This window comes from Lepidochelys kempii, chromosome 9 (genome assembly GCF_965140285.1).
Source record: "Lepidochelys kempii isolate rLepKem1 chromosome 9, rLepKem1.hap1, whole genome shotgun sequence".
Lineage (NCBI taxonomy): Eukaryota > Metazoa > Chordata > Testudines > Cheloniidae > Lepidochelys > Lepidochelys kempii.
In genome coordinates, this window is record NC_136388.1 from 22,588,836 (window position 1) to 22,612,535 (window position 23,700).

The 23,700-nt window shown below is 43.9% G+C and overlaps 1 protein-coding gene across 5 annotated transcripts in view; it reads right to left on the reverse strand.

Moving 5' to 3' along the window:
• Positions 1 to 23,700, reverse strand: part of SCHIP1 (schwannomin interacting protein 1) — a 114,815-nt gene that overhangs the window by 16,758 nt on the left and 74,357 nt on the right. For all 5 annotated transcript variants that reach the window (XM_073359539.2, XM_073359540.2, XM_078854385.1 and 2 more), the window contains one exon: positions 9,602 to 9,720. In XM_073359539.2, coding sequence (XP_073215640.1) covers positions 9,602 to 9,720 — 119 coding nt within the window. The remainder of the gene's footprint in view (positions 1 to 9,601; positions 9,721 to 23,700) is intronic.

Here is a 23,700-nt window from a genome sequence, read left to right on the forward strand (position 1 = left end):
TATTTCCAGATCACTGAAGAAAATGTTCATTAGCGTTAGGTTTAATACTGATCCCTGTGGAACCCCCTAGAAACACCCTCTTTCAATGAAGATTCCCCACCGACAAACTACTTTTTGAAATGCGTCAGTTAGCCAGTTCTTAATCCATTTAATGTGCGCTTTATTGATATTGCATAATGTTTTTTATTAGAATGTCAGCTGTACTAAGTCAAATACCTTTCAAAAGTCTACATATATCACACCTACAGTTATTATTATCAACCAAATTTGTAATCTCATCAAAGAATAAAAGATGTATTTTCCATAAAGCCACATTGACTGGCCTTAATTATATTACTATCCTTTACTTCTTTACTGGTTGAATCCTGTATCAGCTTTTCCATTATTTTTCCTGGGATTGATCTCAGGTAAACCTGCCTATAGTTACTTGGGTCATCCCACTTGCCCTATTTGAATATTGACATGACATTAAAACTCTTCCAGTCTTCTGGAAATTCCCTGGTATTCCAAGATTTATTAAAAAGAAACATCAGCAGGCCAGAGATCATCTCCGTCATTTTAGGGTTGTTAGGTGCAAGTTAATTTAAGATTAAAGTTTATATATAAAATAACGACTGCCTAATCCTCTCCCAGCAACCACCACAACTTTCTAATTAGAACCAAGATACACAGCAAAACTAAAAAGCATGTAGGGGATGTTTCTCCTTTTTAAATACAAGGAATTATGTGCACAAATTCCTGTGCCTCAAAATGGAATGAATCCTCTAGCTCTGGCCATTAGGCTATAAGAGCTCTTGTAGCATCAGAAATATCCAGAGGAGTTTGCAGAAAGCATCCAAAGGAAAATAGGAGAATTGCCTGGACAGAACGAAATGAGAAGGCATTTAAAACCACAGGAAATCACCTTAGCACCACTTTGTCTCTGTGGGAATGCAGACACACCTTCTTTTAGGCTAAAGTCTGTAATTCCTTTACATTCCTGGAAGAGGTAACTAAGAATGCTACACAGGAAAAAGTGTCAGAGTAACAGCCGTGTTAGTCTGTACGCTACAGTTAATGGTTTAAGAGTGCACTTTGAAAAGCATTTAAAAATAGGTTGACATTTCCAGGTAGATCTGATTGCCTTCTAGCTTGACTGCTGCTGTGCCAATGGTCTCTGCATATTTCACTAACTTTAGTTTTACTTTGAACTTTTATGATATTACAAAGAAGACTTATAAAGTTCTCAATGTGAACACTATCTTTCAGAGAGGCAAGGAGCTCTGTCAATCATTCCACTTGCAATATCCCATGCAAGGGCAGATCCCATTGCAATCCCTACATGCAAAGGGCTTAAGACTGCTCTGTCCCTGTACCCTCAGAATTGCAAATCAATACAAAGGAGGTGGGGGAAGAAGCTGAGAGTGTTTCCTGAGCTACAAATACTTCCTTAATCTTTCAAGCTCCCTCATGGAGGATGGAAGTTTTTGGTAGTTATCTCAATCAGAGGTGCAGACTGGGTAGATAAAGAATTATGCAGGTCTTCCCCCCCAGTCCCCATATTTCCCATCCTACTCTTAAATTATGGACTGCTGTACCCTGAAAGAGTTGAACTTGATTTACAGACACTAGGAGTGTCTGCAGAGGAACGAGTCAGATTTAAAGAAAGCTAGTTTCTATGCCCACACATTGCACATACTTTTTCTGTTTTTCCCAGCCATGTGTAGTTTCCATAAGGAAGCTGCGATTTGAGAATTATTCACAATTCGTATTTCACTAAGAATTTCAAATAAGAGGGGGAAGTAAACATATCACTACACACCCAACACAGTGTAACTCACAATCACAGGTTTCAGAGTAGCAGCCGTGTTAGTCTGTATTCGCAAAAAGAAAAGAAGTACTTGTGGCACCTTAGAGACTAACCAATTTATTTGAGCATGAGCTTTCGTGAGCTACAGCTCACTTCATCGGATGCATTCAGTGGAAAATACAATGGGGAGATTTATATACATAGAGAACAGTAAACAATGGGTGTTACCATACAGACTGTAATGAGAGTGATCACTTAAGGTGAGCTATTACCAGCAGGAGAGCAGTAGTGTCTCGAAGATAGCTGGGAGTGCTGGTAGCATAGGGCCTGAGGAGGGAGTCTACATAGCCAGACAATCCTGCTGTCAGGGCGCCAATGCCTGAGATAATGGGGCGTCCAGGATTTCCAGGTTTATGGATCTTGGGTAGCAGATAGAATATCCCAGGTCGGGGTTCCAGGGGTATGTCTGTGCGGATTTGTTCTTGTGCTTTTTCAGGTAGTTTCTTGAGCAAATGGGGTAGTTTCTTTTGGTAACCCTCAGTGGGATCAGAGGGTAATGGCTTGTAGAAAGTGGTGCTGGAGAGCTGCCTAGCAGCCTCTTGTTCATATTCCGACCTATTCATGATGACGACAGCACCTCCTTTGTCAGCCTTTTTGATTATGATGTCAGAGTTGTTTCTGAGGCTGTTGATGGCATTGTGTTCTGCACGGCTGAGGTTATGGGGCAAGTGATGCTGTTTTTCCACAATTTCAGCCCGTGCACTCTATGTAGAAGTTCACTCTCTGATGCATATCATTCTTTATTCCTTAGTCCCAGCAGAGTTGCTTATATTCTATTTAGTGGGAACGGTCAGTAGAATATCCTTTTCCATTTATTTTAATGGCTCTCTTGATACTATTAATATGTAACATGATGATAAATAATTGCACACTGACATTATATTACATGAGGTTTTCAATGGGTTTTAGGCATAAAGAATGAATTACAGCTACCCAGGAAAACCTGTAACAAAATACATGCTTCTACTTTGCTTATTGTTCAGAGAGAGAAACGGGTATAACATGCTGGTTTACTCAACTCAGACCCCTTTCAAAGGCACAACCTGAGCACCTCAAAAACACAAATAACCCCTGAAAAGGCACACAGTTCAGGTTAGAGAATAAAGAGCTCACATGGGACATAACTGTTAAAACTAGATTCTGTTGATTGTGATATATTAAGGACAGCTGTATTATTCAGGGCAGATTAAAGTGCTACACAGATTTAAAGAAGGGACTGACTATTAGGTTTAGCAACTGATTACACTGAGCAGGGAATTTGCAAATTTGAGACACTGGGTGGGATTCTCCCCCGCCCCCCGCCCCCCCCCCCCACACACACAGAAAGCCTCCTGTTAGGATACAGGGCTAGAAAACATAGAAAACAAGAAGCTTTTTCAGACTATGACTTTTCAGATGTGTATATTGCCATGTCTCATGTGGGCTGTTGCAGCTCAGTTTGCATGAAGAGCTGTTCAGCGTTTTTATTTTTACGCCTGCATTCATTTCCACCAGCAATGGCCATCCATATCTTATTCATAACACCTAAACAAAATTCTAGAGTAATAAAATGTTAACATGGATAAATGCCTTTACGGCCATTATTTGCTCTCACAGTGAACATATTTCAGAACTAAACCAATATGAGACAAGAGATTTCTTGTTACATTAGGAGCACTGGCCTAGCTAGTCATATGAATTCCCTACATTGCACATATACAACTACAGTCTATTTTTTAATTCAATTTAACAAAGAAAAAGTAAATTTATCAAATAAAAGTTACAGTAACTCCTCACTTAAAGTCGTCCTGGTTAACATTGTTACGTTGCTGACCAATTAGGGAACATGCTCGTTTGAAGTTGTGCAATGCTTCCTTATAACGTCCTTTGGCAGCCTGCTTTGTCCATTGGTTGCAGAAAGAGCAGCCCGTTGGAGCTAGCTGGTGGGGGCTTGGAACCAGAGTGGACCGGCAGCCCCCCATCAGCTCCCCTAAATTCCCTGTGCAGCAGCTGCCCAGCAGGCTACCAATTGCCAGGCAGTTCAGCTGTTCCTCCCCTCACTGCCATGTGCTGCTCCTGCCCTCTGCTTTGGAGCTGTTCCCGGGAGCCTCCTCCTTGCTGTGGAGGGGGATGGGGTGTGCTAATGTCAGGGTGTCCCCCTCCCCCTGCTCCTTTACCCCATCGGGCCATCTCCACAGAGCAGGGGAGACAGGACAGGGTGCAGGATGGAGGGAGCTTGCTGGCAGCAGCTGCTGTCTCAACTTGCTGATCTACTTAAAAAGGCAGTGTACTTTGAGTGGGGTCAGCGTACTTAAAGGGGCAATACGCATCTCTCTCGCTCTCACACACAGAGTGTGTGTCTTTGTCTCTCTCTGCCATGCTGTTTCCCCTTCCTCCATTCGTGCTGCCTTGTAGAGTGTCAGGCTACATTAACAACAATGTGTTAACCCTTGAGGGCTCAGCCTAGTGCTAGTTCAACATTTAGCAGTAAGGCATTCCCTGGGAAATATCCCACCCTCTTGCACCCTCTGACTCCACCACCTCAACCAAGCTTCATAATTGTCATTGCTGTGTACTGTATTAAATTGTTTAAAACTTATACAGTGTGTGTGTGTGTGTGTGTGTGTGTATTTTGTCTGGCGAAAAAAATTTCCCTGGAACCACACCCCCTATTTACATTAATTCTTATGGGGAAATTGGATTCACTTAACACCATTTTGCTTGAGCTAGCATTTTTCAGGAACATAACTACAACGTTAAGCAAGGAGTTACTGTACACTGAATGCACATTTGTGTTATGACAACAGCTAGCAAAAACAAAAAAATCAGTAATGAAATGCACCTCACTACACTCCACGATGGGAGTTCAGCCTTCAACAGCAATACTGTCATTTTCATTATTTTCTGCCACAACTGTAACATACTTGGAATATATTTCATAGTGAACAGTAATGTATCCACCACACTATTATTATGCATTATTTGTACTACAGTAGTGCCCGGAGGCCCCAGCCAGACTAGGGTCCCAGTGATCTAGGCACGAGAGAGAGAGAGAGGACAGTCCCTGACCCAAGAGCTTGCAGTCTTAGACCCTAATCCTGCAAACATCTACACATGCATGTAGCTTTACTACCATGACAGATATCAATGTGACTATTTACAATAATAGTTAATCATGCCTGTAAGTGTTTGTAGGACCACGGTCTTAGCTTAAGACACTAGCCAGTGAGTGAAACAGCAGGGCCTCTGTAACATGAACATGTGCAGAACTTCTAGGCACAGGAAGGTTTTTTTGTTTGTTTGCAGCTAACAGACAACTTTCATAATCTGCATTTTTTGTTTTGCAGTTTTGTTTGAGAATGTCACACCTTTGAAAGATGCCAGATTAGCTGCCCAGGCAATTCATTCCTGTATTTGTTCTTAGAACAGGTACAGTGTGAGCAGCAGTGGTGCAAACGTCCCTATATGACTCTGTAAATATGTCTAAATCCAGATGTGGAGGGACCATCTCAAGAGGTAAAAGTCAGTCTCCATATCCATTCAATACTTGGTCCGTCTGCTAAGACTGCAAGGAAGACTGCCAGTTGGTGCTAATTGCAAGTGGTAGTTTTTGCCATATGGACAGCTGTTCAATAGGAACTAACTCATTTGACAAAGGCCATTAAAAAGAAATAAAATCATCTTCTGGTCACTAACAACCTGAGCTGGATTCTTTCCTCTTTAGGGTACTAAAGAGGAAAGAATATGTATTCCACGTTGCCAGCCCAGAATAATTTTTTGGAGGGATTCATAACTTCTGTAAAAATGATCTGAAACTACAGAGTTTGAGATACACGAATCACAAAAAGAATGGTGGGGGTCTTATTATATAACTGCTCACTGGAATATCCAATTTCTTTTTCCAAATCAGTTTTTCATATATGCAAACAATGCACCTTGCACACAAATGTTGATTGAATAAAGGGTGGGGGCATATAAAAGCTGGACACATGTTGTGCTATATTCACTATCCAAATAGTAAAGGGCTTTTATTATGTTTTTGTTTTCTACATAACGTATCCTTTTTCAATACGAAAGCACTCCTATGAAGGTTCCTCCACCCCCGAAATAACAACCACTGTGTTTTAAAGTTCTGACCGATGTATAAATATTAACAAAATTCAGAAGCATCTAGTAATTTCACTTGGTACATCTGTCAAATTCTGCTTGCACACTGTTAATTAGACCTGCTGCATAATTAGAAGATAGAGGTTACTGGCTTCGCTTTAAAGGGAAGTAGTTACTAAACAAAGTCAAATTGTTTTTCTTTTCAATTTATTTGAAGTTAAGCTTGATTTTATAATTGTAGCCTCTCTTAAATAATGGTTAATTCTCTCCTGCTTTTGTCCATCTCTCAGATTTGGTCTCTTGCCACACCCTGGAAACGTACAGCTCTACACTAAACATGAGAGTCCATTCAGAAACTTCCCAAATGAGGTTAGCTGTTATGGAGAACAACTGGTTCACCACTATCTGGGTAAACACACATCTCTGGACTATTTTGAAACCTATTGTAGGTTTGTATAATGGGACTGTCATTTTGGTATAAACATTGAACAACATGATAGTGAAGTATGAGAACAGATAGAGCCAGATCCGCAGATACGGTAGATGTCCGCACATAGTGCAAGCTAAAGGTGCCTTAAAGCTTATCTTTTCACTCTATACATATTTTCAGGGATGATTCCCCTTAACTAAGGCAGAACAGACAGATGGCTGCTCTAACTTATGCCAGCTGTAAACGGATCTAGGATGCCAAGACAATGCAGAGGCATATTTGCCTCTCTCTCTCTGCTCTGCCCATGCCCTCTTCCCCCTGATATGTGTGTAACCGGGGGAGACTGAAATGAGAGTGACACATGAGCTGCTATATTGGCTCTGCACTGCTGGGTAAATACCCTTACATTGCAGATATCCCTCCAGGGCCAATTAAACCAGCACTAGAGCTAGTTAACACTGGGGGCATGGTGAAATCAGCTGCACTTCTCTGGAGAATATGGCCCATGGGATTCTCTCTCTGTTCCCTTTGGGTTTAAAATTATTTTAAAAAAATTACAGGTAACTCATGAAGAAGAGCTTTATTTAAAAGATCATTTTATACCTCCAGCTAATATACATATATATTTTTTTTACATTGGTGGGTCTTTTGGAGGAGTTTGATGAAGTCTGGGTGCACCATGGGGTCACAGCAGGCTGTTCCATGCACATGCCATACATTGGAGAAGACAAAAGGGACATCACTGGATGATCAAAAAGTGGTCATCTGAGCTCCTCTATCATGGAGAGCCATAGTGAAAACACACTGACCAGAGCACCTGAAAGTTAAAAACTGGGTCTCTCCAACTGTATGGCTCTGTGAAATATCATTGTCTTGGAGGGTGAAGTAAACACTGTAGCAGCCAGATTCCAGTTCATTAAGGACTCTGTAGATTAGGAGCAGGACTTTGAATACTTATGTGTAAGGGGAACCTGTAGTCTGCAGAACATTTGCTATGCATTTGTTGCTTGCATGTCATGTGTCCACATCATCCTTTGTTGCTCATGAAGTGCACTGCTGAGAGTTGCACCAGCTTAAGCCTTCTGGTGGTGGCTGTGTTTAGTTCCAGGTTGAATGAGCTGGATAAATCTAACCTAGAGGAGATGAAAGTGTGGATCACCATGGCTTGACTCTAGCCAGAGACAAAATGGAGGTAGACTGTCCTGGCTAACAGAAGATGCTAACATCATCTTCAGGAGTAGTGACTTCAGCATGATTTCAAGACTGCATATCAAATTGATGACACCCTGGACAGCTGGTGAGATTAGCATATTGGCAATTTCCTGGATGTATTTCCCCTTCCAACTATCACAACACTGCTTCTCAGACTAACCGCCAAATCTGGTCATTTTATCCAGGCATTGGACATTTTGATGACAGAAAAAGCCTAGTAGTTAAGCTGGCAGCACAAGAGTTGAGTTTCATCCACATATGGGTAGCACATGAGAATGTGACATTTCATGATTTCTGAATGACCTTATAAGATATTCAAGGGAGAGAGAATAATGAGCCTTCTGGAACTTTCGTGGTTGGGGCACAGGAGGAGCAAAACATTTATCTTATTAACTTTAGGACAGAGTTTTACAACAGAGAAGACACAGGAAAGTTCATATTGTTGCTTTCTTTAAATATTAGAAAAATCAGAAAATATAACAGATTTCTTATTTTCTGCTGAGAATGTTCCTAAATGTATGCTTTCTGATTTGAAACAAATACTGTATAAACATATTATATTATATTATATTCTTAATGGGTGTTTTGAATAATTTACTAAGAAAAAACAGAAAACTAACTTTTTCCCAAGTTAGTATGGAATGTATCATTATTTTACATACCATACATACTGATATATGGCCAAGAAGAATACCTTTATGTGGGAATAATTTGTAACTAAGTTCTTATACATCAAATGCATAGTTTAGTTTAAAAAAGAAAGAGGAAAAAAAAAAGAACAGGACTACTAATTTCTGCAACCCTATCTTTTTGCAAGTCCTGACCAAATTCCCTGGCTTCCTCTTTTGGATCACGCCTACTTCAATCCCAGATCTGGAAGCATTCATGTGTTTTCCTTACGTTTCACTCCTCGTATACAAAATATCTACTAAACAACAGTACATCCAAACAGATTAACCAATGCAATATATTTCTTTCACTGTCTAGTTTTCTAATGACAGGCACAAACCAAGACAAATCAGGTACTGTTTTTGAGAACACACATACCTAGCTGGAACTATGCTGTAATAATACTATCTCTATTGCCAACTTCTTGCACACCTTCAGGCAGATAGCGTTATTCACATTTAGCAAGGGGGAGGGGGTGGAAGGGAGGAGAAGAGGGAAGAGCTGCAATATTCCCATTGTCCAGAGCCATGCTATTAATGGGGCTAATTGTGACATTTGCTTGTGTTGATGATTTTATTTTGGGTATGTTCAGTAGCAGCAGCAGCAAACGGATAGGTCAGATCAGCTTTTGAATTAACACCAGAATATTGTTTGCCTATATGACAAACAACAGGTCATTCTATCTCTATTCTGCTATGTTTTCATAGCTAATCAGCAACTTGATCCTGCAAAGTGCTGAGTGTACCCGATCCCACTGGAGTCAGGGAGATTTGAAGGTGTTCAGGGATTTTGCAAGAATGAGTTGAAAGTTCTGTTCCCCGTTGCCATATAGCCGAACACTTTATGGTAGAAGAATTCAGCTCTGTGTAAACCCCTTTGCAACTGTAATATCTCTGTCAGCACAACAGGCAAGAGAGGGATTTGTCATAGAATTCTAGTGATAAATTATGGGATAGGCCACCGACTCCATCTGCAGCCAATGTTCTATAACCTCAGTCCCAAGATTGTTCATTTTTTTTTGTAAATTATTCACAACAAACTGACATGACAGATACAAATTTGTGTGGAACCTAGGAAACCATGGATCTAAAACGAGGGCCATTTAAAAGGTATGGTTGCCACTAAAAATCTAGGGAGGCAACCAGAAGAGAAAATGGAGCCTACAAACATCAGGGCCTCCCTCAATATTCTAATGAGTTTCTCAAAGAACTTCATACTAAAGATATAATACACTACCCAAAGCCTCATATTAGCTTTTACCCTCTCCCCCACATATTCACCTTTAAATTCACTCTGATGCTATACCACATGAAATCCATAAACATTAGGAATGCTCACTATGCCATTTTACTTACCGAGAAGAAAGGCTTGGCTTGCCACTTTTGCTACAGCTGGTATAAATTCCTGGGCCATCATCAAAGAAACTTCCAAGTGCCAATTTCTGCCTGATAGATTCTCTCTCATTTTTCTGAGCCTAAAAGTGCAGGTAGACAACGAAGTATTAATCCATCAGTTATAACAACACATTTCTGTAGTATTCAGTATTCAAGCTGACAGTACAGAATTAGCATTTACAGTATTGTAACATTAGATGAGCAAAGTTAGAAACCCACCACTACACTGAGGACATTTCAAAGGCTTTGTTTTAAATTAAAAATCTCCTTTCAGTTGCCACTGATGTACATACACTATTTATCTCAGCCTTGTTCACCTCAAGCTTATCTAACCCACTCATCCTCAGGGCTTTAAAGAGCAGCTTCTTCATTCTTCCCTCCATTGACTGTTGCTCAAGTACCTAGTCGCCAGTGGAAATGATGATAAATGGGGATGAAATGGTAGTTCTAGAAAACAGGTACTGAAGGAAACCAACCTTTTATGCCAAACAACTCATTGTAAATCTAGAAAATTACTGTGTTTACACTGAGCATAAGCTTTCGTGAGCTACAGCTCACTTCATCGGATGCATACTGTGGAAAGTGTAGAAGATCTTTTTATACACACAAAGCAAGTGTATAAAAAGATCTTCTACACTTTCCACAGTATGCATCCGATGAAGTGAGCTGTAGCTCATGAAAGTTTATGCTCAAATAAATTGGTTAGTCTCTAAGGTGCCACAAGTACTCCTTTTCTTTTTGCGAATACAGACTAACATGGCTGTTACTCTGAAACCTGTGTTTACACTGTTACTTGGATTATGGACTCAAAACGTTTTAAGGAAGATTTTCCAAAACATTAGCAAAATACTTTCATATTGAGCTAACAACATAAAAATATCTGTTCAAAAGGAAGCTGCACCTATTATAGAAAAAACAGTGAAATCATTGGATCATACATAAGAGTATGTATCCTGCTGGTAATAGCTCACCTTACCTGATCATTCTCGTTACAGTGTGTCTGGTAACACCCATTGTTTCATGTTCTCTGTGTATATAAATCTCCCCACTGTATTTTCCACTGAATGCATCTGATGAAGTGAGCTGTAGCTTATGCTCAAATAAATTTGTTAGTCTCTAAGGTGCCACAAGTCCTCCTTTTCTTTTTACATAAGTGTATAAACATTTATTAACTTTCTTAAAAATGTAAATGATGAAGATATTTCATAAAATGTGCGTTTTCAGATTTATATATTTAAAATAGAATAATAATAATATATATAGTGGTTATGCCAAAATAAAAGCTGTCTGAAAAGACACCTTTTTTCCCGTCTGAGGGAGCTTACATTCTTACCTTTTTTATATATGAAGTGACACGAAATAATTGCTGAATCAGAGTAGAATGAACATCTGTAAAGTAACCAGACTGATCTGAACTAAATTACCACAATTAAATTTGTTACTTTTTCTATATATATTTTCTTATGTGATTGTTTCTTCTCCAAACAATTTATTCAAAATATATTTATAATGGCTACTGCTGAATTATTCTTTACTCTTTTCTTTATGTTTTACATTTAAAAAATTTAAGCTACAAAGTGCTTTAAAAAATCACCAATCAATGGCTATAGACTTCGTTTTATATTTGGACTGAACCAATCAATATGCAGTAAATGAAAACTTTATTTATGTTTAGTATTAATATAATACTGTACCAGAGGGCCATAAATAATTGTGTCAACACTGACACCAAAAACATGTAGGAAGGCAAAGGATTAATGGAAGGAACATGTTCAGTCTATCAACTGCTCTACAACAATGTACAGTACATGCTGTAAAATATGTAACAGATAAAGCAAAATAGACTGTGCAAGTCTGGGTTTAATTCTGATATCTTCATATAAATGCACTTGAATGGTTTTACTTGTTTAATGTAATTAAAGAAAGTACCTTTCTGATTCTACATGGTAATATAAAATTACATGCAAATTTTATTAAGGACAAAAGAGCCAGATCATCATGATTTAGTTCTGACCTCAATCAATTTTACACTATTATATCATCCATTATATCGTCAGACTTTTAGTAGAATTTGGTCTTCATTTGAAAGCTGAACTCTCCTCTCTTTTCACAATCTGACAAGGATGGCCAACTTTCTACTGTGTGAAAACTGGACAATGAGTGCCCAGAACCTCTCCCACCTCCTGCTCCACCTCTTTCCATTGAGGCTGTGCCCCCTGCTCCTCCCCTGCCCCCATCGCTTGCTGCTCTCTTCCCCTGCCAGCTGATCAGGGCTGTAGGGGTGGGGAGTAACTGGGGCAGGACAGGAGAGGGGAAACCGCACTCCAGGGGTGGGGTGGGTAACTGGGGCAGGACGGGGGAGGGGGGAGCCACAGTCTGGGGGTGGGGGAGGGGGGACCGGCAATCCAGGGTTTGGGGGTGGGGGAGCTGTGGGTACCTCTCTCCACTGGAGCCGTTCCTGAATGCTCCTCCAGACTCCAGCAGCAGCTGCTGCTCTTCCCACCCACCACCTCCTGTGGCAGAGGCCAGTTACTGCAAGTAACCAGACTTCTAGTGTCCAGTCAGCAGTGCTAACTGGACTCTGCCAGGTTCCTTTTTTGACTGGACTTTCTGGTCGAAAACGGACACTTGACAACCCTAAATCTAACCCCAAAAAATTATAGGTAAGCCTGGTAGCAAAACCTATAATTAAAGTTGTCTAGCATTTTCAACTGTAAGTCCCAATTTTCAGGTGTTTATAACTTAGCCAGACTAACTGTTCTGGCTAAAATTTTCCATGTTTGCTTCCTTCCTCAGGCTGATCTTATATATGTTTGTTTATTTTAGTTTCAGAAAAAATGGTTTAGTCATTTCAAAGAATACATTGAGGCAAAAACAGGTAGTTTTGCCAATACTACTTTTCCTTCCCAACTGTTTCTTATTTGTTATTTCATTACACCGCCCTGGAAACATCTGAAAACCAAAATCCTTTTGATAGCTTGTGATGCATGGGCAACTTCACACACAAATCTTCCCTCATTATGATAAAAATATACGCCCTAGGACTATGTTCTTTTGCAGCCTCCAGCAATTACTAGTAGGCCATATCCTGTCATTGATTTTTATGCCAGGACTTCATGGTCTTCAGAGAGAGGCATGTGATAAAGAATGGCTGGATATAGCCTACTGCACTTTTTCCAACATAAAACTCTGCATTGGGTTTCTAATTGTAGCAGCATACCACCATGGCCAACTTTGGAGAACAGCATTGGGGGAAAAATGAGAGGAAAGACTTGAAGATGGCTATCCAAAGTAACTTCAACAATCTCTTCAACTAATGAATAAAATACAAATTTTTGAGGACAAGGAATGTATTTTTAAATCTCAAAGTTATTTTATTTCATGCAATGAAATGCTATGCTAGACTGTGCGAATACTACCAGTTAACTGTCTCACTAGTGATCAATACATAATACATTTAGTTAGAGCAGCTAAAAAGGTAGAAAAGAAAGTCTGCTTCACACAGCACAAGCCAGATAAAGCAAAGCTGTTCTTTAGATTCTAATTCCTTGATTGTTTGTCCTACTGTTCGAAGCTGACGCCACATTGTCTGTTTTGAAGCAATTATATTAATCCCTCAGCTTCAGTGAAACCTTCTGTCTAGTGAATTCTGATAGCATCATCGTTAGTAGCCCTCATTAATGAATAAACCTAGATTTAGATGCTCACTGTGTACTGTTCTCTAAAATTTACAGTAATTTATAGTCTTTCATTCATCCAGTATATCGCTTTTCTATCCAAACATGATGAAGTAACATAGTGCAGCACAAAACAAAAATCAATAGCTTCAAAAGCACATTTACTGAACTTAATAAGCTGGAATATTAGTTTTCAGTACACCGAAAGTGCCGATACCATAAAGTAAGCCCCATCAAATTATTCCTTGATTAGATTTTTCATGCAATCTATTACATGCTGAAGATGCTTGCACCCTTAATCTCTCTCAGCATTTTTTAAACTAGAAAAATGTCAGTTTGAAGAACAAATCAAGATGTGAAGAAGGCACTCACTAAAGAAACAATGTACCATATCCTCTGGTATCAAAAAAATCTAAATACAAGGTTAGAACAAATACAGGCCAATCCCTGCCACTTCCAGTTCTCTTATCCTATTCATTTTTACGATGAATCACTATTTTTAACTCTCCACAGAATGCTCTAATAGGATCTTTAGTCCACCAGGCCATGCCTCAGTACTAGAAGCTAGGAACTCCTGAATTCTAGTGAATAATTTTATTAAGATAATGTTGAAGTAAAGGGAAAATGGTACAGAGTTAAGGCATTGAAGTTTCTGGTTATTAGGGAATAAGGTACAGATTATCAAGGGGTGCGAAATTCGGTTTAGGAATGGGTGGCGTAAGGGATACAAAATCTGCAATCTCCCCGATTGAGGGTAAAAGTTTAACTGGTCAAAGTACAGACATTGAGATATGGGGATATGTTGTCCATATAATGGCTATGTTCAGGTGTGGAGTATAATGAGTGGATACGATGATGGGGATAGATCTGCCCTCATTTGGTGGGATTTAATGTTCAGTGAGTTTATGGTTCCAGTTCATATGGTCCAATGGAAAAAGCCTCTCAGTCCTTTTCCCATAGTGGATGCACAATGTCGTACCGGCTCACATACCTACTTCTCTCTCACACAAGGTTGCTGTGAGGATTAATTACGGTAATTAAGATCTTTGAATATAAAAAATACTAGATAAGTATTTGAAAAAAAATTATCTTTCATTTAATTTGAAAGTAAGTAAACCATGCCAGACCATATTATGACAGCGTTTTGCCCCCTCAATCTCACTAAACTGGGTTGTTTGTCCTGGACACACAGAAAGACAAAAAAGATGGGGGTTCTTCTCTCTTCACTGTACCAGTCATTAGGAACCCCAGCACCATTCCCCAGCTTCTTTAGGGGATATCTTCCATTAACTCCACTTTCAATTCTGGAGTATCAGGGAACGCAGACTTCCTCAAGAATGAGTACATGCAGTGGACATCTTTTGCTTTTGCAATCTGATATAAAAGAGAGTTACCTTTTCCGTAACTGGTGTTCTTCAAGATGCGTTGCTCATGTCTATTCCACAATAGGTGTGTGTGCTCGCCATGTGCACTGGTGCTGGAAGTTTTTCCCCTAGCAGTACCCATAGGGGGAGCGACCCAGCGACCCCTGGAGTGGCTCCTCCATGGCATGGTATAAGGGGAGCAGTGTGCTCCCCCCACCCTCAGTTCCTTCTTGCCAGACAACTCTGACAGAGGGGAAGGAGGGCGGGATATGGAATAGACATGAGCAAAACATCCCGAAGAACACCAGTTATTGAAAAGGTAACTGTCTTTTATTCTTCGAGTGATTGCTCATGTGTATTCCGCAATAGATGATTCCAAGCTATATCTGTTGGAGGTGGGTAGGAGTTCACAAATTCCTGGGATGGAGTACAGCCCTGCCAAACTTGGCGTCATCCCTGGTTTGGGAGACAATTGCATAGTGCGAGGTGAATGTGTGAACTGAAGACCACATGGCGGCCCTACAATGTCCTGGATGGGGACGTGGGCCAGGAAGGCAGCCGATAAGGCCTGCGCTCGAGTTGAGTGCGCCTTCACAATCGGTGGCGGGGGAACGCCCACCAGATCATAACAGGTGCGGATACACGAAGTGATCCAGTTGGAGAGATGCTGAGTGGAGACTGACCGACCCCTCATGCGCTCAGCCGAGGCGACGAACAGTTGCGAAGCTTCCTGAACGGCTTAGTCCGCTCGTGGTAGAAAGCCAGAGCCCTTCGCACATTGAGTGCATGGAGGTGGTGTTTCTCACTGAACGCATGAGGCTTGGGGCAGGGGACTGGCAGAAAAATGTCCTGACCCATGTGATAGGTGGAGACCGCCTTCGGGAGGAATGCAGGGTGTGGGTGGAACTGGACTTTGTCCTTATGAAAAACCATGTATGGGGGCTCGGAAGTCAGGGCCCTGAGCTCCGAGACCCACCTGGCTGACGTGATAGCCACCAGGAAGGCCACCTTCCACGAGAGGTGAGACCAGGAACATGCGGCTAGCGGCTCAAACGGGGGCCCCTTGAGAGACGGGAAAACACCAGGTTCAGGTCCCACTGCGGGACTGGAGCCTAACATACGGGAAAGACGGTCCAACCCCTTGTGGAACCGGCCAGTCGTAGCATAGGGGAATACCATGTGCCCCTGCACCAGCGGATGGAAGGCCGATATGGCCACCAGGTGCCCCTTGACTGACGAGGGCGCCAGGCCCTGGGCTCTAAGGTGGAGAAGGTAAGCTGGATCGGGGCGGCCACAAGGGAGATACCCCGTTCAACTGCCCATCTGGAGAACCGTGACCATTTTGCCAAGTAGGCGCGGCGTGGAGGGCCGTCTGCTTTTCAGGAGGATGCGTTGGAACCTTTCTGAGCACGTCCTTTTCCCTCTACCTAACCATTGAGCAGCCATGCCATGAGGTGGAGAGCTGCTAGGTTGGGTGGAGGAGGCGGCCCTGGTCCTGGGAGAGCAGGTCCAGGCGGAGCAGCAATGGCCACGGTGGAGCAACTGCCAGGCCTGAGAGGGCCCCGTACCAATGCAGCCTGGCCACGCTGGGGCAATCAGGAGGACACATGCCTTGTCTGTCTTTATTTTTTTTCCAGGACCCTGCTGATAAGTGGGAACGAGGGAGGGGGGCGGGAAGGCATAGAGAGAGAAAACTGGCCTGATCAGGACAGGCAGAAGGCATCTGAGATAGCACCCCATCCCAGTCCCCCCTGCACCGGAGCAGAACCGGGGACAGCGCTGGTTCTGCCGCGCTGCAAACAGGTTCACCTGGGGAGTTCCCCACACGCAGAAGAGCTGGTGAGCCACTTCCGGGTGGAGAGACCACTCGTGTTGGGAGGAGAAGTTCCTACTTAAGCGATCCGCCCGCGCATTCTGGGCGCCCAGCAGATGGAAGGCCCTCAGGCAGATGTCGAGGGCTATAGAGAAATCCCACGGCCTGAGGGCTTCACGGCAGAGGACCAGGTTCCACCTTGCCTGTTGATATAAAACATCAAGGCAGTGTTGTCCGTGAGGACCCTGACTATCTTGCCCTGCAGGTGTGAGCAGAAGGCCATGCATGCCACGCGTACCGTCCTGAGTTCCTTGACTTCTATGTGTAGGGACAGATCCTGCGCCAACCACAGACCTTGGGTGTGAACATTCCCCACATGTGCCCCCCAATCCAGCTCTGACGCATCGGACACCAGCTCCAGTGACGGGATCCTGTCCCAGAATGAGACCCCTTGGAGCGTGTTGCTTGGGGTGGACCACCACTGCAGTGAGGCGATCACCAAGTCAGGCATGGTGAGGACCTTGTCCATCCTGTCCTTGGCCTGGGAGAACTCCGAGGCCAGCCAGAGCTGGAGGGGCCCCATTCAGAGTCTGGCGTGGCGACCACGTATGTGCACACCGATATGTGACCTAAGAGCTGGAGGCATGCTCTGGCCATAGTCACCAGGAACCTTGTGACCGTATTGATGAGCCCTTTTAGGGTCTCGAACCTGTCCGGTGGGAGGGAGGCTGTGGCTGACGAGTTGTCCAGGAGCGCCCCAATAAACTCTATGCGTTGGACCGGGACGAATGTGGGCTTGGCGTAGTTTACCAACAGGTCCATGGCAGCGCACGTGGACAGTAGAAGCATCACATGATCCCTCACCTGCGACCGAGAGCTGCCCTTGACCAGCCAATTATCCAGATACAGAAAGATCTGGACCCCGGCGCCTGAGGTAGGCTGCTACCACCGACATACATTTTGTAAATACCCTGGGGGAAGTGGATAGGCCAAATGGGAGGACCGTAAACTGGTAGTGATTCTGCCCACCAGGAAACAGAGGAAGCGTCTGTGCCCCTCGAAAATGTGAACATGGAAGTACATGTCCTGCAGATCAAGGGCAGTGTACCAGTCCCCGGGGTCCAAGGAGGGGATGATGGAGACCAGTGAGACCATGTGGAACTTGAGCCTCATCATGAACTGGTTTAGATCCTGCAGATCCAGAATGGGCCTGAGTCCTCCTTTGGCCTTTCAGCCGTGACCACTCTGGGAGGAAAGCACACAACCAATTGTAGAAGGGAAGCTTCATGGTGGGGGGGGAGGGGAGAGATATCCCTGGGGAGAACTGGCCAGGTGCCCCCGAGCGTCCCATCAAAACCGCCTTTTTCCCTGCCTGTTTGCTCTTGGAGGACCCAGGTTGCAGGGCAGGCCGCAACTGCCTCTGAGGGCACCTTTTATAGACCCTCAACTTGTTATAGGCGGCCTTGTACTTCGGTTGGGTGACCTGAGCGGGAGCCTGCTGCGGCCTAAACTTAGATTTGGCCAGAGACGGGATATAGAAACCCAGAGTCTGGAGGGTCGTGTGTGGGTCCTTCATGCCATTCAGCTTTGTATCTGTTTGCTCCACAAACAGAGCTTTGCTGTCAAACGGGAGATCCTGCATGGCAGCCTGCGCTCCACTGGACAGCCCGGACAGCAGGAGCCACGACGCCCTTCCCATGGACACCGCCAAGGCCATGCACTGTGCTGCCATGTCTGGTGCATCCAGAGCCACTTGCAGGGATGCTCTGGCAACTGCTGTACCCTCCTCCACCAGCGCCTTGAACTCTTTCTTATTGCACTCCTGGAGGGAATCCTCGAACTTGGGCAGGGAACCCCACAAATTGAATTCATACCTGCCCAGGAGCGCCTGGTAGTTTGCCACCCACAACTAAAAACTCAAGGGAGAATAAAGCCTTCTCCCGAAAAAATCCAGCCTCCGCGAATCTTTATTTTTCAGGACAGGGGCTGGTTGGCCCTGCTGCTCCCTGTGATTGATGACTCGACCACCAGGGAGTTGGGTGCCGGGTGGGTGTAGAGGTACTCGTGCCCCTTGGCGGGGACAAAGTACTTGCGTTCCGCCTTCTTAGAGATGAGGGCCAGTGAGCCGGTGTTTGCCACAAGGCATTTGAAATTTTTGCCACCCCTTTGTGGAGGGATAAAGCTACCCTGCCCGGTGTCGAAGAGGACAGCACGTTGAACAGGGAGTCTGAGGGTTTCTCCAACTCCTCTACCTGGAGGTGGAGGCTTGATGCCACCCTTTTAAAAACTTTTTGATGGGCCCTACGTCCTCCTGCGGGACGGAGGGGGGTGGGGCTGTTATCGCCTCATCCGGGGAGGGCAAGGAAGCCAGCAGGTGCTCTGGGTGTCCGCCAGCACCGGAGGATCACCACTTGGTGGGACTCCAGGCACGGTGCCAAGGACATGTGTCCCACTGACCCCCTCCTTGGAGGTCTGGAGAGGGAGGCCGATGGCGCCTCTGAGGCTCTGGCTACCGAGCGGGCCCCCACCGGGGGCTGTGTTGGGGCCACGGTGCCCACTTGTACCACTGGGCCGGCCACGGGGCTCGGAGTCACTGCGCTGGCTGTGACACTGATGGGCCCTGGTTGTTTGGCCTGTCTGGCCTGTCCCATGGAAGGGAGACTACAAGTGGAGGCCGGGCTGACGAACAATCTGCTGCTGTCTTGGGACCGGGAGGAATGGCAGTGCAGGGAGCGATGTTGCCCATGGGACCGCGACCTCGATGCGGAGGACTGGTACCGTCTGTAGCTGCTGCTCTGCGATCGGCTCCGACGGCCGGACCAGTGACTGCGAGGTGCCAGTGATCGATGCCCTGGCCTGCGGAGGCAATGCCTTGGTGGAGTCTTGAAGTGGGATTCCGAGCGGGAACAGCGTTGATGTCCGTTCCGTGACCAGCCGCGGTAATCCCTATGAGAAGAGGACCTCTGGCGATGTCTGCCTCGGTCCCGTCGGTATTCACTCCGTGACGCGAAGCAGTGCCAGGAGTTTCGGTCAGACGGCACCCAACCAGACAGACAGTCTGGTGGGAGTTGAGGGCGATCCACAAACTGAGACCGGTGTCATGCTGGGGGCGACTGCGGAGAACCAAGCGGTGGCTTGCCCCTGGGGCGTGGTGCCAACATCGGTGGCGCTCCTGGTACCGGCACGGACATGATGTCCCGGGCCACCTGCAGGGCCTCCGGCGTTTCTGAAGCAGCCGGGCTACTCCACTCTACATGAGTCGGAGGCCTAGAGGCTGGAGGAGATCGAGGACTGCTCAACATGGGTCTAGTCTCTGCCCCTGGATTCCCTTGGTGCTGCTGCGAAGAAGGCGTTTCCTTTGCCTTCTTGTGCCCCGGGGACGGGGAGCAGTGCCGACTGGTCGAAGGCATCGGAAGGTCGCTGCACGCCGACGCTGCGGTGCCTGGTGCCGACTCGGAGCAGCGCACCGGAGTCGGGGTCAGCGCCGACTCCATCAGAATAGCCCGGAGCCTAATCTCCAGTCCGAGTTTCAAACGACTCATAAATCTTGCAACGATCGCCGATATGGGTTTCTCCCAAACAGCATAAACAGTCTGCATGCGGGTCACTCCCTGGCATAGATCGCCTACAAGTGTTGCACAACTTAAAACCCAGGGTGTGGGGCATGCCCCGGCCTGTGCCCTCTAACTAACTGAACTGCTAACTAACTACAGGTACTAACACTGAAAGAACAAAAAGTTCTGGGGACGAGCTACAGCAAAGCTGGAGCAGAGCAGTTCCGATGCACCTTCACTGGAGGCAAGAAGGAACTGAGGGTGGGGGGAGCACACAGCTCCCTTATACCGCGCCATGGAGGTGCCACTCCAGGGGTCGCTGGGGAGCTCCCCCTACGGGTACTGCTAGGGGAAAAACTTCCGGCACCGGTGCACGTAGCGAGCACGCACACCTATTGTGGAATACACATGAGCAATCGAAGAAGAACTGATCAACCCAGTGTTTTTAGTATATCATGGGCATACACAAACAGCATTAGTCAGCAATCAATCATCTTTTAACTGGCACTCTTTGCATACAACACATTATATCCTAATTAGTCTAAATTTACACAAACTTATATTTTGACTTTGTATTCAGATGTATTATGATACTTAGTGACAGTATCTTGTCCTATAGGCGCATAAGGATTTCTGGGTCAATGCAGACGAAAACAAAATTATTATATTAGTATCTGAAGTTTTAATATAAAAATTAGCATTGTTTGCAGTAACTTATTTTAAAGCTACAGAGGCACCACAAACTTTTTCTAAATGTATACAGTGCTCATTTGCACTAGATACACAAATGCAAAGAACTCTATAATCTAAACATTAATAGGTAAATCCACTGAAGAGACTGCTATACCCTGGGCAAGGCTAGCCACAAGGTTGAACTCAAGCCCTTAGTCAGCCCCTCAGTCTGTTCATTCCCTCTCGGACACCTGGCATTGGCCACTGTCAGAAGATAGGATACTGGGCTAGATTGATCTTTGGTTTAACCCAGTATGGCCGTTCTTATATTATTAGTCTGGTGAATAACAGCGGTCCTCAAAACTTAGATCTCTTGTGATTCTTTAGTCATTTGGCTAGGATTTATCTTCAAAAAGGTTAGTGATCAGAGCTACAGTATAGATAAAATTTACTCAAAATTTTTCAAATAAAGCATACAACTGTTGCAATGTTTGGTAGCTTTAATGTAATCTTCAGACGTTATTTATGACATCTTAGAGGTCATGGCTGGATGTAGTAAACACCTATTTCTGTATTTTCTTTCAGGGTTTTTATCCCATGAGAATTTATTTACACACTTTCATACATGTTTTTGTACAAAACCTTTTCCACTGTAACAGCACTACTTTATGTAGTGCTTATTAGCATGAATAGATCCACCAAAATAAAAAAAAACTGTTCATGGTAGTAGCACCATGCTCAGTAAGTTTTTGCAGGATCAGAGCCTTAGTGAGGGGGAATCAGACATCTATAAAGTGCCTAATCAATCCTGTGTACTTTCATACATCTGGCAGGTTTTATGCAGAATGTCATTAATGCTTCCCAAAATTTGTTGAGATTCTCATATGGAAAATAGTATGCAACAGTGCAACGTTTTATTAAATATTATGATTAAATTAAATTATGTGTCATCTAGTTCCGTGGTTTTCACCCTTTTTTCACCAGGGACCTATGTTTTCTATCTTGGCACGGATGAAAACAAGGAGCAATGGAGGAGGAGTGCAAGCTGCTGCTTCTTAGTCCTAAGTTTGCACCCGCTGGGTCCTAGTGACAGGTAGTATTTCTCTACTTCCTTAATATGCACCTGAGGGTCATGCCCCACCAGTTGAAAAATGTGTATCTACTCTACTGCTTGCAAAGAGCAACATTTTCTTCCATTTCGTCTACTCTTAAGCACCTCTGCCGGAAGGAACAGTGGCCTTGTTATTAAGGAACTCTCTTGGGAAGGTCACAAGATACCTGCAAATTGAACATTAGGATGATTAAATATTTACATTAGAGGTATGCCTCAAGACCCCAAACAAGAATGAGGCCTCATTGTGTCAGGTGCTGTACAAATGGATAAGAGAGACAATCCATGCTCTGTCTGGGTTGCATGTTAACTATGGCTTTATAGTGTTTTAAGATTTTCTTTACCTCAAGTCTATTGCTTATTATTCACCTCATTACTGTAAATATTTTTTTCAATCTGTACGAATATACTACCCTCAAATATCCCTTTCCTCCAAGTCACACAATTAATTTCCTTATCTTCTCATCTATTTATTACTTTAGTGGCCCTTCATTGGATTCTGATGTATCTATATTCTTTTAGAACAGTGATTCCCAAACTTGCTCCGCTGCTTGTGCAGGGAAAGCCCTTGGTGGGCCGGGCCAGTTTGTTTACCTGCTGTGTCCGCACACTTGGCCGATCGTGGCTCCCAGTGGCCACGGTTCACTTCTCCAGGCCGATGGGAGATGCTGGAAATGGTGTGGGCCCAGGGACGTACTGGCCGCTGCTTCCAGCGGCTCCCATTGGCCTGGAGCAGTGAACCGTGGCCACTGGGAACCACGATCGGCCGAACCTGCAGACACGGCAGGTAAACAAACCGGCCCGGCCCGCCAGGGGCTTTCCCTGCACAAGCGGCAGAACACGTTTGGAAACCACTGTTTTAGAAATAAGATGCCAAATATATATGACTCCCTCCAAGCTGGCATAAAGTATTTTTAACATTTCCCGTGTTCTACCAGTGCTAACCCTACATTCAGACCAGAATGTCATTTGCCTTTTTTGCAGCTTCACTTCATTTTGAACTCATGTCTCATCTGTCTCTCTCTCATCTCCAAAGACTTTTCTGCATTACTGCTCTTTAAGTAGCACCCTCATCTTTTATGCTTGTGCTGGGGGTTACTCTTCCCTGCTTTTTTACTTTTACATATTTAGTCCCATTTAGATCTCTCTCAAACTTTCAGATCATTCTGTAATTTTGATCCATCCCCCACTGTGATTGCAATTCTTCCCAGTTTGATATCTGTACATTTGATCAATGTACAATTTATTTTATCCACTAAATAATTACTGAAATATTGAATAATACAATTCCCAATATTGAACCCACATTAACGCACTTTGTAAGTCACCCTCTAGATAATGACCATAAAGGTATCAATTGTGCCATAAGTTCTTATAAAACAGGGAACAGTTCCTAAAAAGCCTAATATACTTGAAAGCTGGATTTCATGCTAAAGATAGATCACTGTAACGGATACACTGAATATTTTGATATTAGAGAAACTTGGTTTCAGACAGGAACCAAATCAATAATCTCAATCTTCAGCTACCAAGAATTTTTAAATTATTTTCTACATAAGAAAATCACAAAGAAACAAACACTTGGAATATAAAAATATTAACATAATTAAACATGTATTATATACATCTATGGTCAAAGATAGGTCTTTCTGTTAGATCTAAAGTGAGATACACAGATTTTCACCAAAGAATCAATTTTGTGGCTAAAGCACACAGTCTAAAAGGACAGTAGAATTTTTGTAAATGTGCACTACTTGTAGCTGTTACCTAGGAGAATGCAAATGCTACATTTCATTAATATCATGAGTTATTTTGCCTTCTATCCCATCACCTAGACTTTCACGAAGCAAAACAGGTTTGAATTATTAA